At 46.6% G+C, this 16605-nt stretch overlaps 1 protein-coding gene across 5 annotated transcripts in view; it reads left to right on the top strand.

Moving 5' to 3' along the window:
- Positions 1 to 16605, top strand: part of MTR (5-methyltetrahydrofolate-homocysteine methyltransferase) — a 132807-nt gene that overhangs the window by 54310 nt on the left and 61892 nt on the right. For all 5 annotated transcript variants that reach the window (XM_047824844.1, XM_047824843.1, XM_047824846.1 and 2 more), the window contains exons 16-22: positions 2269 to 2448; positions 4816 to 4932; positions 5211 to 5351; positions 11043 to 11132; positions 12204 to 12356; positions 14339 to 14446; positions 15527 to 15627. In XM_047824844.1, the coding sequence (XP_047680800.1) occupies positions 2269 to 2448; positions 4816 to 4932; positions 5211 to 5351; positions 11043 to 11132; positions 12204 to 12356; positions 14339 to 14446; positions 15527 to 15627 (890 nt within the window). The remainder of the gene's footprint in view (positions 1 to 2268; positions 2449 to 4815; positions 4933 to 5210; positions 5352 to 11042; positions 11133 to 12203; positions 12357 to 14338; positions 14447 to 15526; positions 15628 to 16605) is intronic.

Here is a 16605-nt window from a genome sequence, read left to right as displayed (position 1 = left end):
TGGCCCGAATAACGAATTCCTGCCCTTTGTGGACCCTCCTGCTTGTTCCGTGGGCAACGCTGCCTGCTGGCACACGGCTGGGCTTCCCTGCTTGCCTGCGCACGACACCCTAAGCCCTCCACACTTGGCCACGTGTCATTCGTGGCTCAGAGAAGTGAGCAGGACCTGGATCTCTTGACCTGCCAATCAAACTAGGCTGTAAGAGACACTGGCAGTGCTGGTAGCCCCAGGCCCCTCTGCCTCTTTTAAGGAGCTTGGCTGGGCCATGAACCTAGAAGCTAGAACCCTTATTGGGCTCACTGGTGAAGGGTGAACCAAAGTCCAAGACTAAAGCCAGCCCTGGATGGCCTGCTCCTGACTGCTTTCTCCAGGCCTACATCTTGGCCTTAACCTTGTCACTCTAACTGAAGGAGTAAGTTGTTGAAGAAATTCATTAGGGAAGAAGAGAGCTTGCCACCTTCCCTAAAGCCTGGAGTGGTGGGGCCACAGAGCCCACTCCTGTCTCCCTTTCCCTTGGCCCTTGGTGCTGCTGAGTCATGGGGGCACTGAACCAGCTGAGGTGACATCTAACCCCACCAGCTGCAGGACGCAGGGAAAGATTGGAAACCAAAGGGAACAGTTGAAAGAATACCAAAGTAGGCAAGCTATTGAAAGCCTGGATCTAAGGGTGAGTTCTTTGTGTAATTCCCGGCCGTGCCTTTTCTGGGGGGTGGGGCCTCTCTAAGTACGCTCATCTGTGTGCTCACCTGGAGAGCTTGCTCTCTGGAGGTCAGGACACTTAGTGCCCACGTCTAGGCAAGGGCGCCCTCCCTCAAAATAGCTTGTAGACTCAACACGTAGTTCAGTGGTGTTGGCCATTTGTCAGTAACATTTTGCACACAGAATTGTGTGTGGCTTATTTTTTTGGATTGTCATGATAGCAAGTGTTCAGTTTTTCTTCAGAGCAGATTTGATTTTTTATGCAAGAAATCACTTGGGGCACCTGGGTGGCTCAGTCAGTTGAATGTCCAACTCTTGTTTTGGCTCAGGTCACGATCTCACTGTTTGTGGGTTTGAGCCCTGCCTTGGGCTGTGTGCTGAAAGTGTGGAGCCTGCTTGGGGTTCTCTCTCTTCCTCCCTCTCTCCCTCCCTCCCTCTCTCTCTCTCTCTCTCTCTGCCCCTCCCCCACTCACACTGTCTCTCAAAAATAAATGTTTTAAAAATATTTAAAATAACTCAGAATGTAATTTGTTGAATAAGCCCTGTGTTGAGGCTGTAAATTTGGTCTGAAGATAGTCTCCATCACAGAGTTCAGAAGGGCTTTGAGTAAAAGCAGTGTTGATTCAGTAAACGGTATCGAGCACATACTTTGGCAGGCACAGCTCTAGGCACAGGGGATACAGCAGGACTGGTATTCTGGCTCATCAAGTTAATAAATAATAAAACATAAGAATAGTAAGTTGCCAAATAAATACAATTTCTAGAAAGAGGTGCCACGAGGGGGATGGGATGGGGGAAACAGGCAGGGTGGCAGAGGGGACGGTAAGGAAGGCCAAACTGGGAAGAGCTGTCTGGGCTGAGACGTGTGTGATGCGAAGCACAGAGCCATGTCCCTGTGTGTCCCCGGCAGTGGCAGCAGTGCATTTCGCTCTAACGTAGAAGCTTGGCAGGTGTCCAGACCATCAGAGGAGCAGGGGGAAGAGTCGAGTAGATGAGAGCAAACGTTAGGAAATAAACCCGGAGATGTGAGCCCTGGCTGTAAGGCTTGAGGGGCAGCAGCTGGGAGTTTTGAGTCTTGCTGGAATCTGTTCCTTGCTTTCTAGTGTCACCGTTCTGAAGAGTAATATGGATTCTATTTACATTTATGATTTAAGGCACACATTAATTAGCCAGTGCATGGGGGGTGGGGAAGAAGGTGGGGATTCTTGGATCTTTGTGGAGTACTGGAGCAGGAAAATGCCAGAAACCTTCAGAAGTGTTGCCTGGGTGATGAGTTAAGGTGCTGCAGGCAGATCTCGACAGGAGGGACGCTGACTCGTTAATTTGTTCCTCAGCAGCGTTTGAGTTTTTACGTGTGTGTATTTTTTAAGAAGCTTATTTATTAGTATACCACATGCGTGTGTGTGAGATTTTATTTTCACGGACTCAGTGTAGCTGTTGTGCTGGCGACAGTCTGTAAAACCCAAGCATTGGTACCCAAGTGCCTTCGACAAGTGAAATGTGCTTCTGTTTTCATAGATAACACTTCATTTTTCTATCTCAAATTACGTCTTTTCCTCCCGTCCCCAGGCGACAGAAACGGATGCCAAAATCAGAGTGTGCATCCGGGCCTACCATCTACTTGTGAAAAAACTGGGCTTTAATCCAAATGACATCATCTTTGACCCTAATATCCTCACGATTGGTACTGGGATGGAAGAACATAACCTGTATGCTGTTAATTTTATCCATGCCACAAAAATCATTAAAGTAAGTATGGATGTTTTCTCTTTCCTCCCCAAGACATCACTCACATTTATCCCATGGCTCCAGTGAGTAGTTTGAGCTACATGATTATTGGCTGGGAATGTCGACATTTTACTCTTAGGTAGTAAATTGGTTTTCGGAAATTTAGGGGCCTTTTTAATTTTTCACGTATGTGTTTTACACTATGGAGTATAACATACCTACTGGAGAAAATATATAAAAGGTACAGAGTATAATAAATAAATATGAATCACGTAGTAGTTTTTACATAGGTCATGAAATAGAACGTGCCTCGTGCTCCCATGACTCTCCCTTTCAGATTACGCTCTCATTCTGAATTCTATGATGTAACCATCATCCTGAATTTTATGATACCACTTTGTTGCTTTTCTTTAGAATTTTATCGCTTATGTACAGTCTGTATTTGCAAATTCACCCACTTGGTAAAATTTATTCGTGACCCCAGAATCAGTACTCATGGTACTTTTGCAGTCGTTCACGGACATGCCCGTGTGCAGAGAGGTGAAAAATTCAAGCGGCCCCACCTACACGTTCCCAGATGAGGTCAACAAGGACATACTCTCCTGCTTTTCTCAGCTATCATCCTGCAAACAAGCGTCCATTTCGTGGTCTATTTAAGTGCTATGTTTTTCACATTTTTGAGCATTTTCTTGGTAACTTCTTTCCCTGTTTCAATGGCCCCCAAGTATAGTGCTGCAGTGGCATCTAATGTGCCTGAGTGTGGGAAGGCTGGACATGCTTTGCAGAGAAAATACTTGCATTAGGTAAGCTTTGTTTAGATGGGACTTGTAGTGCTGTTGGCTGTGAGCTCAGTGTTAGTGAATCAATACTATACGTTAAACAAGATGTCTTTACACAAACACACGTAAGACAAGTTTATATATTGATGAGTAGATGAAAATTGTGTGACTGGAGGTTCACGGGAACAGAACTCTACTTTTCCCTCGGAGCAGTGATTCCGATATTCCTGGATTCATTGTTCACGGTGACTTTATGGAACAAAACTACCACAAATAATCAACTGTGTACCCAGTGCTTTGCCTAGTTTTGAGCTTAATATAAGAATCTTGGGGCCGCTGGGTGGCTCAGTTGGTTAAGTGTCCGACTCGATTTTGGCTCAGCTGACAATCTCATAGTTTGTGAGATTGAGCAAGGAGCCTGCTTGGGATTCTCTCCTTCTCTCTCTCTCTCTCTGTCTCTCCCTAGTATGCACACATGCTCTCTCTCAAAAAATAAACTTTAGGGGAGCCTGGGTGGCTCAGTCAGTTAAGTGTCCGACTTTGGCTCAGGTCACGATCTATCTCACAGTTCATTGAGTTCAAGCCCCACATTGGGCTATGTGCTGACAGCACGGAGCCTGGAGCCTGCTTCGAGTTCTGTGTCTCTTCCTCTTTCTCTGCCCCTCCCCCGTCCCTTCTCACATTCTGTCTCTCTCCTCCCCCCCAAAAATAAATAAACATTAAAAAAAAAACCCTTTAAATAGAATCTTAAGATTTGTATGTCTCTTTTCCTTACCCAGACTTACTTAAAAGATTCTTCTATGTTGTCATTATACTTTGTTCATTTTTATTGATGTATAATATTTTATTGTGTAACTGTTCCACAATCAACTGTTCTGCTGTTGATAGACATTTGGTTTGTTTCCAGTTTTTGGACCATATAAGCAGTGCTGCTGCGAACATTCTTGTACGTGTAACTTGGGTGCACGTGCATGAGTTTCTTTATAGCATACACCCAGAAGTGGGGTGCTTGGGTCACAGCAGTAGATAAGGCGAGCTGTCTCCCTAAGTGCTTGAGCTGGTGTGTACTTTGACCAACGTAAGGAGGGGTTCCTATTGTTTCACATGCATGCTCATGCTTGATATTGTCATCACGTGTGCTAGGAGCCTCAGTTTCACGTTGTGGTATAATCAGCCAAGTTTATGGTGAACTAGGGAGTTGGTTGATTTAGGCTACAGAAGCCTTCGAGTGAATGACAGACTACTCTGTCTCTCTCTGTGTTTTCTGTCTCTGATTGTTTCTTTTCTCTGTGATTTATTCGGCAAGTATTTTATGGCACACTCACCATGTGTTGTGGCCCCATCCGGCTCCCTGTAGAGATGAAACGGATACAGCAGAATCTTTTATCTTCCCATAGGGGATTAGAGCGTAGGAGGAAAGACCGTCTATGAAAGAGCTCCTGCAATGTCGTGGTAGGGCAAGTTGAGTCCATGTCTGGCTCCAAGTAGCTCTGAATTACTTCGAACTTCACGTTTTTTACTTTCCGCTCTTGTATATGTAGCTTGAGGAGTGTGATTGCTACTTTTGGCAAAATAGGGTAATCTTTTCACCTGTTAAATTTTTTGCTAGGAAACATTACCTGGAGCCAGAGTAAGTGGAGGTCTCTCCAACTTGTCCTTCTCCTTCCGCGGAATGGAAGCCATTCGAGAAGCAATGCATGGGGTTTTCCTTTACCATGCCATCAAGGTACAGTACAACACCTGTTTGCACTTGGAGCCAGTTTTTAATCGGGGCAGGGGTTTGCAGATGTGGGGACAGACTCACGCAGCTGGCCTGCTGCAGCTTCTGTGGCTAACGTTTTATCTGTGCTTTATACATCGTCTGTGGCTGCTTTCACGGTACAGTAGCAGAGCTGAGTAGTTGTGATGGACACCGTGGTCTCAAATATTTTCTACAGAAAACGTTTGCTGACCTCTGAATTTCCCTGGAAATTCTCATTTTTTTTTTCTTTGTATTGCCCTTAGTTTGGTATGGACATGGGGATAGTGAATGCCGGAAGCCTCCCTGTCTATGATGATATCCATAAGGAGCTCCTCCAGCTCTGTGAAGATCTCATCTGGAATAAAGACCCCGAGGCCACTGAGAAGCTCTTACGCTATGCGCAGGTAGAGACAAAAGTGTTCTGACAGATGGCTTTTCCTGTCTGAACTCGTCACTCAGGTTCATTAGACCATCGTAGACTAGAAGCAAGTGTCTAATCCAGTCTTTGGATCACTTAATTTCTACAGAGAGTTCCAGAGAAGGTGTCTTAGTTAAGGGTAAGGAAGCAGAAGCAGGCCATACCCAGCCTGCTTCAGTGTTCTGAATTTAGGCTTCTGTACATTTATTTTAAAACGTACAATTAGGGGCACATGGGTGGCTCAGTCAGTTGAGTGCCCGGCTCAGGTCATGATCCCAGGGTTGTGGGATCGAGCCCTACATGAGGCTCTGCACTGAGCTTGGGTTGTGCTTGAGCTTCTCTCTCTCTCTCTCTCTCTCTCTCTCTCTCTCTTTCTCTCTTTCTTTTTCACTCTCTCTCTGTCCCTCTCCCCTATTTGTGCTCTGTCTCTAAAAAAAATTTTTTTTAATTTTTTTTAAAAATCAAAAAAATGGTGTATTTGTAAAAAAAAATAAATAAATGGTAAAATTAGTTTTTTCTCATACCAAAGTCACACATGTTAATTCTAGAAAATTTACAAAATACAGATAAACAAAAGAAGAAAATAAAAATCAGAATCCTACCATCCAAAGTTAACCACTGTTGAGATTTTGTTATAACTTTCTAGTCACGTTTCCATTTTATGAGATATTTTTCTTCCTTGTAATTTAAATTAGCTATTTTGGATTTTCCTGTGCGGCTGTGTTATTTCTGGGTTCCCACTGTGACACGTTTATGTCTGTGTGCCTGTTGATACTAGGGTCTGGTCCACCTGTGGCAGCGTTCTGCATTTGAGGGCTTGTGGTCTGTTCACCTCTGATCTATAGACATGAGAATAATTACAGTGAGTCTGAAAATCGGTTCCTTGTTTCCCCTTATTATGTGTCAGGCAGTCCTGGGTACATTAAGTATGTGTTATGGGTGTGGCTTCCTACAGTTCTAAGAAAGATGAGATCTTTACCTCAAAAAAACTTTCTCATTTATTTCTGAAAGTGAAGGCAAAGGAGGACGTTAATGTCACAAAGCACATTGTGAAGGTGGTAGAGTGCTCTCGCGGATGTTGTCTCCCTCGTTAACGTTTTCTGTGTTAAAATCTGAATTTAACTCTGGCAGAGATGCTCACTTTGAGCTTCCATCAAAGAGTGAGTACTAAAGAGCTCTGGAGGAAGGCTAGGAAGGTTCAGGGTTAACTGCCTCCGTGTCAGCTTACAGGTGACAAGACTTAAGTTTCTGAAATTGCTGTGGGTTCATTGAAGCTCACGGCGTTCAGACTGTGTACCAGTGAGCACAGGCTCCTCCTTCCCGTTCCTTAAACACATTTCCGATTTCTCTCGTGGGCCAAGGCCAGGATGGATCCGGTCTTGATTACCGCAAATATAATCAAGTTGTGCTTCTCACCTCATTGCATACGAAACAGTCTCTGGATCGCCCCCACCCCCCCTTTCCAGGACTGTTTCTGCTCATCTAGACAGAGTGCTTAGCCCTTTAATAGTCTTCAGACATCAAGAACCTGAGTGTGGAACGCTATTCAATTTTCTTCCGAGCCTGTCTTCCGCTGAGTGGGGAGACCTGTCTGTTAGTAACTCGGGGTTCCGGTGAAGCCAAAAGGGCATCCGAGTTTCTATAACCATGAAGTTATACCAGAGTGTTCTCACCCACACAGTGATGTGCTGTTTCAGTTTTTCCTTCACTGTCCAGATGAGCCAGCTCTCACGGAGGATAGGTGGGAATCCTTGTGTGTAAGGCTGTTGTCATTTAAGGTTTTGTTGACTTTGTAGGTGATGTCAGTCCTTCTTTTCCATCTGTGTTTTAGAGTTTGCTTACAGATTTTTGTTTCTGTGTATCCTGCTGAGCTGTAAAGAGGTTTTGCCCCTGGGGCACAGCCAAACTGAGGGAGATCTTAATAGCAATTCCAAGAGCTTAACAATCCATCATATAAGAAATTTCCTCCCTCTTAATGTAGCCACAAGGACTTACTACAAGCCATTGACCCGTCTGTCAAGTAGGCTGTCTACCTTCAAGGTGACTTCTGTTACCATTAAGGGAATTAATAACCAAAACAGGTATACTTTAATAAGTCCCACGAGTTGCCAGCTCTGTAGCGATTTCTCAGGATGTACCAAGTGCAAATGGAGCATAAAAAGCAGTGATATTAAGGGGCAAGTAAAGGTTGAAGATTTTTTTTTTTTTGTAAGAAAATGATTATCTCTTTTTGTTATTAAACGATGCAGTCTGCACTCAAGTCCCTGTGTGATACCTTGTTGAACAGGTGGAAAGCATCTTCTCTCTGATCTCCCTAAGCTCTCTAATCCCACTTTGGGGGAGTTAATGGGTTTGTTGAAAAATAATTCTTTTAATCGGGTGCAGACTGACCTGTGATGAATAAATTATTTTTGGTAATGACATCTGGAGATGGCATGGTACCATGTGATCTTTGAGCAGTTTCCTTACCAAGCAGTACCCTAATGGAGGTCATGACCCCTTTGGGCTGGAAGGATCTCTGTTCTGAACATAGTCATTCCTGAATGACCTTGGATTGTGAGACTGTTCTTGATACTTTTCTGTGAAAAAAGTTATCTGATCCTTCATCTAGCCTTCATCTTCCTCATTGCCATTGGAGGTCGCCTTCTTCTCTGTCTTCCTCTGGAGCAGTTTACTCCCCTTGATGCCAGAAATGAAGCAGCAATCACCGTGAAGACCCTGTGACACAGAAGCTCCCCTAGAGCGGTAGATATGGATATAAGGAACAGCCAGATGGACATGACAGTTGATTGGTCGCTTTACTTGGTAGCTTTGTATTTGCTGAGCTTCCACAGTGGGTCTTGTGTGTGTTTCACCTGTGAGGCATTCTGTGTTTCGCTCGTGGTGAACATCCTGTTGAGTAACTAGTTGGAGAGCAAGGTGGACTCTGCGTGGCATGTTGTGCTTCTGAAATAGCCGCCCTCCAGTGTCCCTCTTGCTTGAAGCACTGATTTTCTGCAGCACGTTCATTGGGTGGGGTAGTTTTCATTTGCTGCAGCCGCCAGCACTTTGGTGAAATCCTCACTGGCCTTCCCTGTGTCCTCATTGGCCTCTGTAATCACGTTCCGTCTGGGCCCCTCCCCACCACGTAAGTGCCGCACACCGTGGGGTTTCTGTGGACACACCAGGTCCTTGTTCCAAGAGTGTTTGCAACACTGCCCTGTTTTCACTCCTCCAAGTCCACCCCGCAGGCAGGAATTGTCTGATGGCTCATAGAGCAAATGGGGTGTTCTGTGTGTCAGGTGACATGAATGTGAGCTTTAGCGGGGCTTTGTCTTTTCTCTTTCTGTTTCTTTCTGCAGTGCCACACAGCTCTGGTTTTGTGGGTTTTGCCATCGTCGTGGCTGGACGGTATGACTTCGTATGCCTCTGCCACATTTTCTGGATCTATCCACCAGCGGACATTTAGTTTGCTTCCGTGTCTCGGCTCCCGTGACTCATGCTGCAAACTATTCTTTTTAAATCGCCATCTTTAGTTTTTCCGATAGGTGAGGAGACCCTTGTGCCATCGTTACTGCAGTGAGCACCCCAGCCCTGCAGTTCTGGGGTTCTCCCAGGTCCTTCCGTCTCTGCTCACACATGGTCTGTCGCTTAATGTCTTTGTGTTTGTCTTCTTCCTTCCTGTTACCAACATTGTAGTCCAGGCCTTTATCCCGGACTGTTAAAACCTCCCCCTTCTGGGCTTCTCTTAAAAATACTGCTTCGTTATTCTGCAGCTTCAGAACTTTGAATTTTGTCCTGCGCCCCCACCCCTTACCCCTGCCCCACAGTTGCCTGTGAGGTTAAATCCAGGCTCCATCACATGGATTTCTGGTGCTCCGTGACTTGGCCTCTACTGTCGTGTATAAACACTGCTGCAGAAATTCTGGTTTTGTTCAGCATTAAACCACTCAGCCAGTATTTACTGAACTCTCGTTCTGTGCTGTGTACCTCACTGTGCCTGGAGGATCCAAGTAGTAAGAGAGACGTGCTCTGCGGTTGAGTGAGACGCACAGAAAGGCACAGGACAGGTGTAATCCAGCGCAGTGAGTGCGGGACGCCGTGAGAATGCATAGGAGGGACACTGAACCTGAAGGCGTACAGGTGGTCAGGGGAGGCCTGGAAGCTAGAGAGGAGCGAGCCGGCGGGCGAGGATTTGGTGTTGGAGTGCGGTGCTAGTGGTCCCCCAGGGAGGGGCATTTGCATGTAGCGGGTGGGGGGCTGGCCCATAGGTGGGTGCTGAGTGAATGCGTGTCAGGTGAAAGACTGTGAAGGCCCAGGGGCAAGGGAGATGATGGGGAGTGTGAGGAGCTGCAGTGTTTGGGTAGCTGGGCTCGCTGGGCCGGCGGGGCAGAAGACGCAGCCGATGCGGTCAGGGGGAGAAAGCCAGATTGGCGCGTGGCACGGCCTGGAGCGGAGCCGTGGCCAGAGGTCCTTGGCCTAGAAAGGGAATATATCCCTTGGCCTAGAAAGGGAATATATCCCTGGAAGAATAGGACACCTACAGTGAATTTTTTCACGGGGGTGGGGGGGAGGTGGGGAACGGGGAGGGGTGCTTCGTGATTTGCATTTTAGACAGGCCCCTCTGGTTCCAGTGCAGAAGGTACACTGGGGTCGGGGCGGCTGTGGGCTGCAGAGACCAGCTCACGGCTCGGACCTTGGAAGCGCGGAAGCACGGCGGGGAGAAATTAAAAAAAAATTTTTTTTTAATTATTATTTCTGAGACAGAGCATGAGTGGGGGAGGGGCAGAGAGACAGGGAGACAGAGAATCTGAGGCAGGCTCCAGGCTCCGAGCTGTCAGCACAGAGCCCGACACGCGGCTTGAACTCATGAACCGTGAGATCACGACCTGAGCCGAAGTCAGTCGCTCAACCTACTGAGCCACCCAGGCGCCCGGCAGGGAGAAATTTTGAGGGCTTGGTGAGTGACCGAAAGAGAGGAAGGGATGAATGTTCACAAATGTACTTAGATTTTTGGTGTGGGCAAGTGATGCCACCACTTGAGATGGAGAAACAGATAAGGCCACGCAATTCACCTCATGGACCACGGTCATTGCGCTTTTTGTCCCTTTGCCGAATCTGTCCGTTTCCTCAAAGTCTCTCTCCCCCCGGGTTTCTGGTGACGACTCATTCCTCGAAACCCTGGGTCTGGTTTGTAGCACGTAGTTGTCTGGATCATCTACTCATCCAGCCCCTGGCACGTGCTTTCTCTGCTGGCTCCCCTTCCGCCTCCTTACAATGTGGTGGGGTCCTTGAGAGCGTGGGCCGTGTCTTGCACCCCTTGGGTGTGCCCGCGTCCTGCGTGCTGTGTGACTCGGCACATGACAGCCTCTCCACACGTATTTGTGGGTAGTGATGCTCCACGTGGAGGCCTTCGGAGGCCCAGCACATGTGGGAACAGCTTCTCTTTCTGCCTGGCCATACTTCGTTTGAAATTGCTCTCTTAGGAAAGGAGGAACGGAGCCTCATTTTGTCCTTCCACCACAAGCTTAAATTCTAAAACACCTCTCCTTGTCTCTGTCCTTCCCTCAAACATTAATTGAGATCTTAATTCATGCTGGACACTCAACTAGGCACCAGCAATATAAAAGTAGAATAAGCCATAGTTTTCTGCTGTGAGGGCTTGTTGTACCCACTCTCTGTCCTAATTTCAACTCAGACTCATGGCAAAGGAGGGAAGAAAGTCGTCCAGACTGACGAGTGGAGGAACGGCCCCATTGAAGAACGCCTCGAGTATGCCCTTGTGAAGGTGAGCTGTGGGAGCACGGGGTGAGTGAGAACAGGCTGGCTGGTGGAGCCTCGCGGTGGTTGCTGGAGGGGAGATTCCCTAGACCACTCCTGAGCAGTTTGGACACTGTCCCCCACCACGGAGCACAGTTGGCGGTGTCTAGAGGTAGTTTTGGTCGTCACAGTAGGGGGTGGGAGGTGTTCCTGGCATCCAGTGGCCGGGGATCCCGTAAACCTCCTCTAGTGTACAGGACGGGCCCGCGTGACAGAGAATTATTCAGCCCAGAATGTCCGTACTGCCAAGGTCGGGAAATGCTGTTCTAGACCAAGTTGCCGTCATTTGATCCACGAGCAAGTCCTGGATCTTCTGCTGATAATTTGGACTTCAGACAACATAAGCTCTTGGCTTCGGTGTCCTCGTTTGTGGTCCGGAGAACTTCCGAGTTCTCTTTTTGGCTCTCGAATTTAACTTTCAACCTCTTGACACTTTTTTGAGTGGTTTGGAATCACTGAGCCACATTCAGGTTGTGGAATCACTGAGCCACATTCAAGGGACCTTGAACTGGGGACACCGAGGATTAGGGCTTGATCAATGAAGGCTGGGTGAGTCAGCGGAGGCTTTGTGGGTTTGGACTTCGCCTAAGGGTCCTGCCCACTGTCATTCCTCCCCAGCCCCAGAACTTTACCTTGACAACACACACTGCTTCCACAGGAGGTCATTAGTAAGGCATACTCTGCTAAACGTTCAGGTAGGACGCAGTGTATTTTATGATGAATTTGGACTTTACTCACAGTATTCCTTCTTTCACTTCTGCATACTTTTAGGGAGTGCTTACCTTGTATCAGTAAAGCCAGCTGAGCACTTTACATAGGTTATTTCATTTAATTCTCAAAACTAACCACATGAGGCAGGTACTGTGTGACAGTTTAGGAAACTGAGGCTTGATAAATTGCTGAGATTAGTGAGCCAGGATTTGAACCCGCGTACTCTAATTCCAAAACCTGTACTCGTAAGCATTTCTATGATTCATTCTTTATTGACTGGCCTTAGGCCAATTTTTAATGTGATTTTTATCCTTTTTTTTTTTAATAGGGTATCGAAAAACATATTATTGAGGATACTGAAGAAGCCAGGTTAAACCAGGAAAAATATCCCCGGCCTCTGAATATAATTGAAGGGCCTCTCATGAACGGCATGAAAGTTGTCGGTGACCTTTTTGGAGCTGGAAAAATGTTTCTGCCTCAGGTTGGCAAAAGATGGGGGTTGTTTTTCACAATTGAAAGAAAAAGACTGTCTTTTAGTAAATAGTAAGTTCAGGTAGATTTCTCAAGTTTGAAGTTTGACAAGAGCTCGTGGGCACTGAGATGTGGTCATTCTTTCTGTAAATGTCCTACGAGTGACGTCCGGGAGGTCCGTCTTCAGGGCGATGTGCAGGCTAGAGGTTAGAGGTCATCTGGAAATCCTTTACTTTGTGAGGAGGAAGTGCCACCACATCTTACTCCCAGCACCTATCTGCTCTTCCCCCAAATTAAAATAAAACCCCTGCTTCATGTAAAGTTAATAACGTCAGCATTTGATTTGACCAGCCAGTATTCATTTTGAAGGATGCGTTTAGAATAGTGATAAACATTAAATTTTATGTTTCGAGAAAACCAGAACTCTTATTTTGATTTATAGGGGATACTAACCATATCAGTTAACAAAACGTCTGTGGGGCCATCAGGGTTGGGGCTGCGAGTCATACGGAACAAGGCCCTTTTTGGTTTTTCTAATTACTCTTCCTGTATTTAACTAAATGCCCACTTTCTTTCATAACATTCACCCTTTCTCTAACAGCTTTTTTTGTTGTATGATTAACATACAATGAAGTGCATGTTTGTGGAGGAGACAGTGTGAAAAGTTTTCACACGTATGCACCAGCCAAACTACCACCACACACGAGACGAGGAACGATTTGTGGTCCGGTCTTCATCTCCTCCAGCCTGTGACAGTTCCTCAGTCTTTGTTTTTCATGACGTTGACTTACTTTTAACTTTGCATTTTTAAGGTGACATTAGACAGACACACTGCAAACATATCTTGAAAAATGGCTTGTATATCCCTCCCCCAGCTTCTTCCCCAAAGGTAAACATTTTTCCTTGACCTGAGTGCAGTTAACAGCGGTGTAATGCTGTTAAATAAAGACCTTGCTCAGATTTAACCAGATTTTTTTTTTTTAATGTTTGTTTATTTTTGAGAGAGAGAGAGGAGGCAGAGCATGAGCTGGGGAGGGGCAGACAAAGAGAGGGAGACACAGAATCCAGAGCAGGCTCCAGGCTCCAGGCTCCGAGCTGTCAGCACAGAGCCCGACTCGGGGCTCCAACCCACCAACCTCGAGATCGTGACCTGAGCTGAAGTCAGATGCTTAACTGGCTGAACCACCCAGCTGCCCCAGATTTCACCAGTTTTCCCACTACTGTTTTCTTTTTATTCTAGGATCCCACACTGCTCTTATCCTGGTCTCTCTGACAGCTCCTCAGTCTTTCCTTATGACCTTGATTTTTGAAGAGTGCAGCACAGTTTTTATATAGCTGCCACTCAGTTTGGGTTTGTCTGATGTTTGCTCATTTTTGGCAAGCATAAGGGTGATGCTGTGCCCTTCTCAGTGGATCCTATGAGGAGGCCAAGAATGTTGCTGTGTCTCATTACTGGTTATATTAACCTTGATCATTTGGCTAATGGTGTCTGCTGGGTTTCTGCTCTGAGAATTCACTTGGAGACGGTGCATCGTACTCCCACCCATGAATATTAGCATACGTTGATGGATTCTGTAAAAGGCCCCGTTCTTGCTTCAGCATAAGCCTTAATTATAAGTGAATTGTAGTGCTGGGGAGCAAGACGGGAAGGCTGAGAACGGGCTCTGGTGAGTGGAAAAGGGCACACAGAACTTGGAGAAGTGATGGGCGGCCTTCTAGGCTGAGAAACAATAGTGTGCAGAGAGGTTCAGAGGACAGGAATCGCAGCACGGGGGTCCTAGCCTTGTTTTCCTTCTGTGCCTCATTCATTGTCTTTCTCCACGAGGAACTCATTCCTCATCCTGTCTGCTGTCAAAAGTGGACTCCGGTGTGGCTGACCCGAGGCCGAAGCTTGCGTTCTTCATTTATGCTAAATTAAGAGGCTACAAGGGGCCAGTAGCAACCGTTCGGGGGGTTTGGTAAAAGATGGTGGACTCTGTGTATTTTTCCTAGGTTATAAAGTCAGCTCGAGTCATGAAGAAGGCCGTTGGCCACCTTATTCCTTTCATGGAAAAAGAAAGAGAAGAAAATAAAACGCATGCTGGCATAGAAGAAGAGGAGGCAAGTCATTTGTCCAGGCCGGTGGGCCCTGGGAGGAATTGGCCTCAGAGACGGTTACTGCGTTGGGGTAGGGACCACGGGGCTTGGCTGTGCCTGTCACTGATTGATAAAATAGAGCCGTGATCTCTTTTACCAGATATCAGAATACCCTGGGATTTTCCTCTGAATGTGGCTCTCTGAATTTTTAATATGAGCGTAGTTTTCCAAACCGAGCCCGTGATTTCAAAACAAAACCACTCTGTTTATCTGTTGACCGTTCACAAGGCTCCTACTGTGTGCCAGATGCTGTGCTAGACACCGTAGCTGTAGAGATCGGTCCCTCCCCTTGAGGTAACTGAGTCAGGATTGGCTTTGGAAAACCTCTTCACTGATTTTTCTCTGTATACTGGTAATGTCCTTGGCACTGCTTCCGGATCCAATTTAAATCTTGTTGGCTGTGCCGCCAGCGTCAGTCATGAAGCTTTGACCTTGTTCAGCTCCCCGAGAAGCTCAGCCAGCTTTGGCCCGTGGGATTCTGAATCCTTAAATTGGTGTGAGCTTGTGAATGACTCCGACAGACCTCCCACTTGCCTTGTGTGCCTTTTCCTTTTCTTTTTAAAAATTAACTAATTAATTGAGGGAGGGGTTGCTGGCAGGGCTTAGGACAATGGTATTGAAGAAACAAAAGATAATTAAATGCTGTTGAGATGGTGGTTCAGATTCTGATGAGGCTTCTCCCTCTGTTCCCCGCCTCTCCCTTTTCTGCTCACAATAAATATTTCTCAGACAGTGTTTTTGCAGTTTAAGATCTGTCATTCAGCTATGGGACCGTGTTGGATTCGAACTTAAACTGTTCTTCGAGGTGATGGAACCCATGCTTGAAGTTCCCTGAGCTCCCCTGCTAGGCAGGCTGCCTTGGAACTGCTCGGGGGCACAGCTTTGTACTTGCGGAGCATGTGATGTGGGTTCTGGGTCAGTCTCTGGGGTTGTCTTTGTTGTATTAGAGTGCTTTCTGTGGCAACACTTGTCTGCTTCTAGAGATTTAAGTTGGTCTGTGCTAAGTGACCACAGCAGCGCTCAGCTGCTTGGTTTGCTCCCCAGGACCCCTACCAGGGCACCATCGTGTTGGCCACCGTGAAAGGGGACGTGCACGACATAGGCAAGAACATAGTTGGCGTTGTCCTTGGCTGCAATAATTTCAGGTGAGTCAAGACCCCCCCCTCTCTCATCCCCTTTCTTATTCAAAAATTAAAGCATTTGGAGCAATGATTCTGTATTGGTTGGGAGGGGTAGGGTCCAGCCGTGGATGTTGGAGGTTATTTTTAATTTCTGTTTCCTGACTGTGTTTTCGCACTTCCACATTGAACACACCTTTTCAAATGAAATAAATGAGTAAGTTTGTCACCTGTTAATCTGGTTGAAAAGGACAAAAGGAACAGTAAAAACTATTCAAGCCAGATCAGAACAACCAAGAGGCTTCTTGAGAATTGACCTTGGGCCGGAGGCTCTAATAACTAGAACACTGGGCTCCTGCCTGCAGCCCGTGGCCTAGAGCGGGTTCTCTTTTTCTCCTCAGTAAACGATGGCAGTCTTAGAGCGGAGATCTTAGAGCTGAGACTTTGGCTAAATGGGGTTTTATAAGAAGGCTTTGACTGTACAATTCTCTCCTTCCTCTGCTTAGAACAGCACTGTGCATGCCTCTTGGAAATGATGAAGCTAGATTTTGGAATGTACAGAAGTAAAATCTCTTGCTGATGTGTCTCTTTATAGTGGATAAATATTCAGCACTAAGTTATTTCCATGTGAGAGCTGAAGACCTATAGTAAGTGTATGTTTTGCTCAGATTTCAACATATTCTTTATGATCCAACGCCTAATACAACTAATGCCTTCTCTGGTCCATGTCCAACCACAGTCCCTGTGAGTCATGGACTTCCTTCCAACGTACTCTGTCCTCTCTGAAGAAGAGAGCCAGGCCTGTGGCGCAGCCGTGGCCCCTCACGGGTCGCTCCGGCTGTCCCGTGACAGTTACCCTTCCAGCCCCTCCCTCCTTTCAACTTGGTTAACCATCTCTGTATTCGAGGCCAATTTAATGCAACCAAGAAGCCCTCAGGGAGGCTGGAGTCAAGGAACGAGAACGGTGTCAGGATGGCACTTTTGCCCCTTTCTTCACAGACATTT

Source organism: Prionailurus viverrinus, chromosome D2, assembly GCF_022837055.1.
Source record: "Prionailurus viverrinus isolate Anna chromosome D2, UM_Priviv_1.0, whole genome shotgun sequence".
Lineage (NCBI taxonomy): Eukaryota > Metazoa > Chordata > Mammalia > Carnivora > Felidae > Prionailurus > Prionailurus viverrinus.
This window is presented reverse-complemented; position numbering and strand designations above follow the sequence as displayed.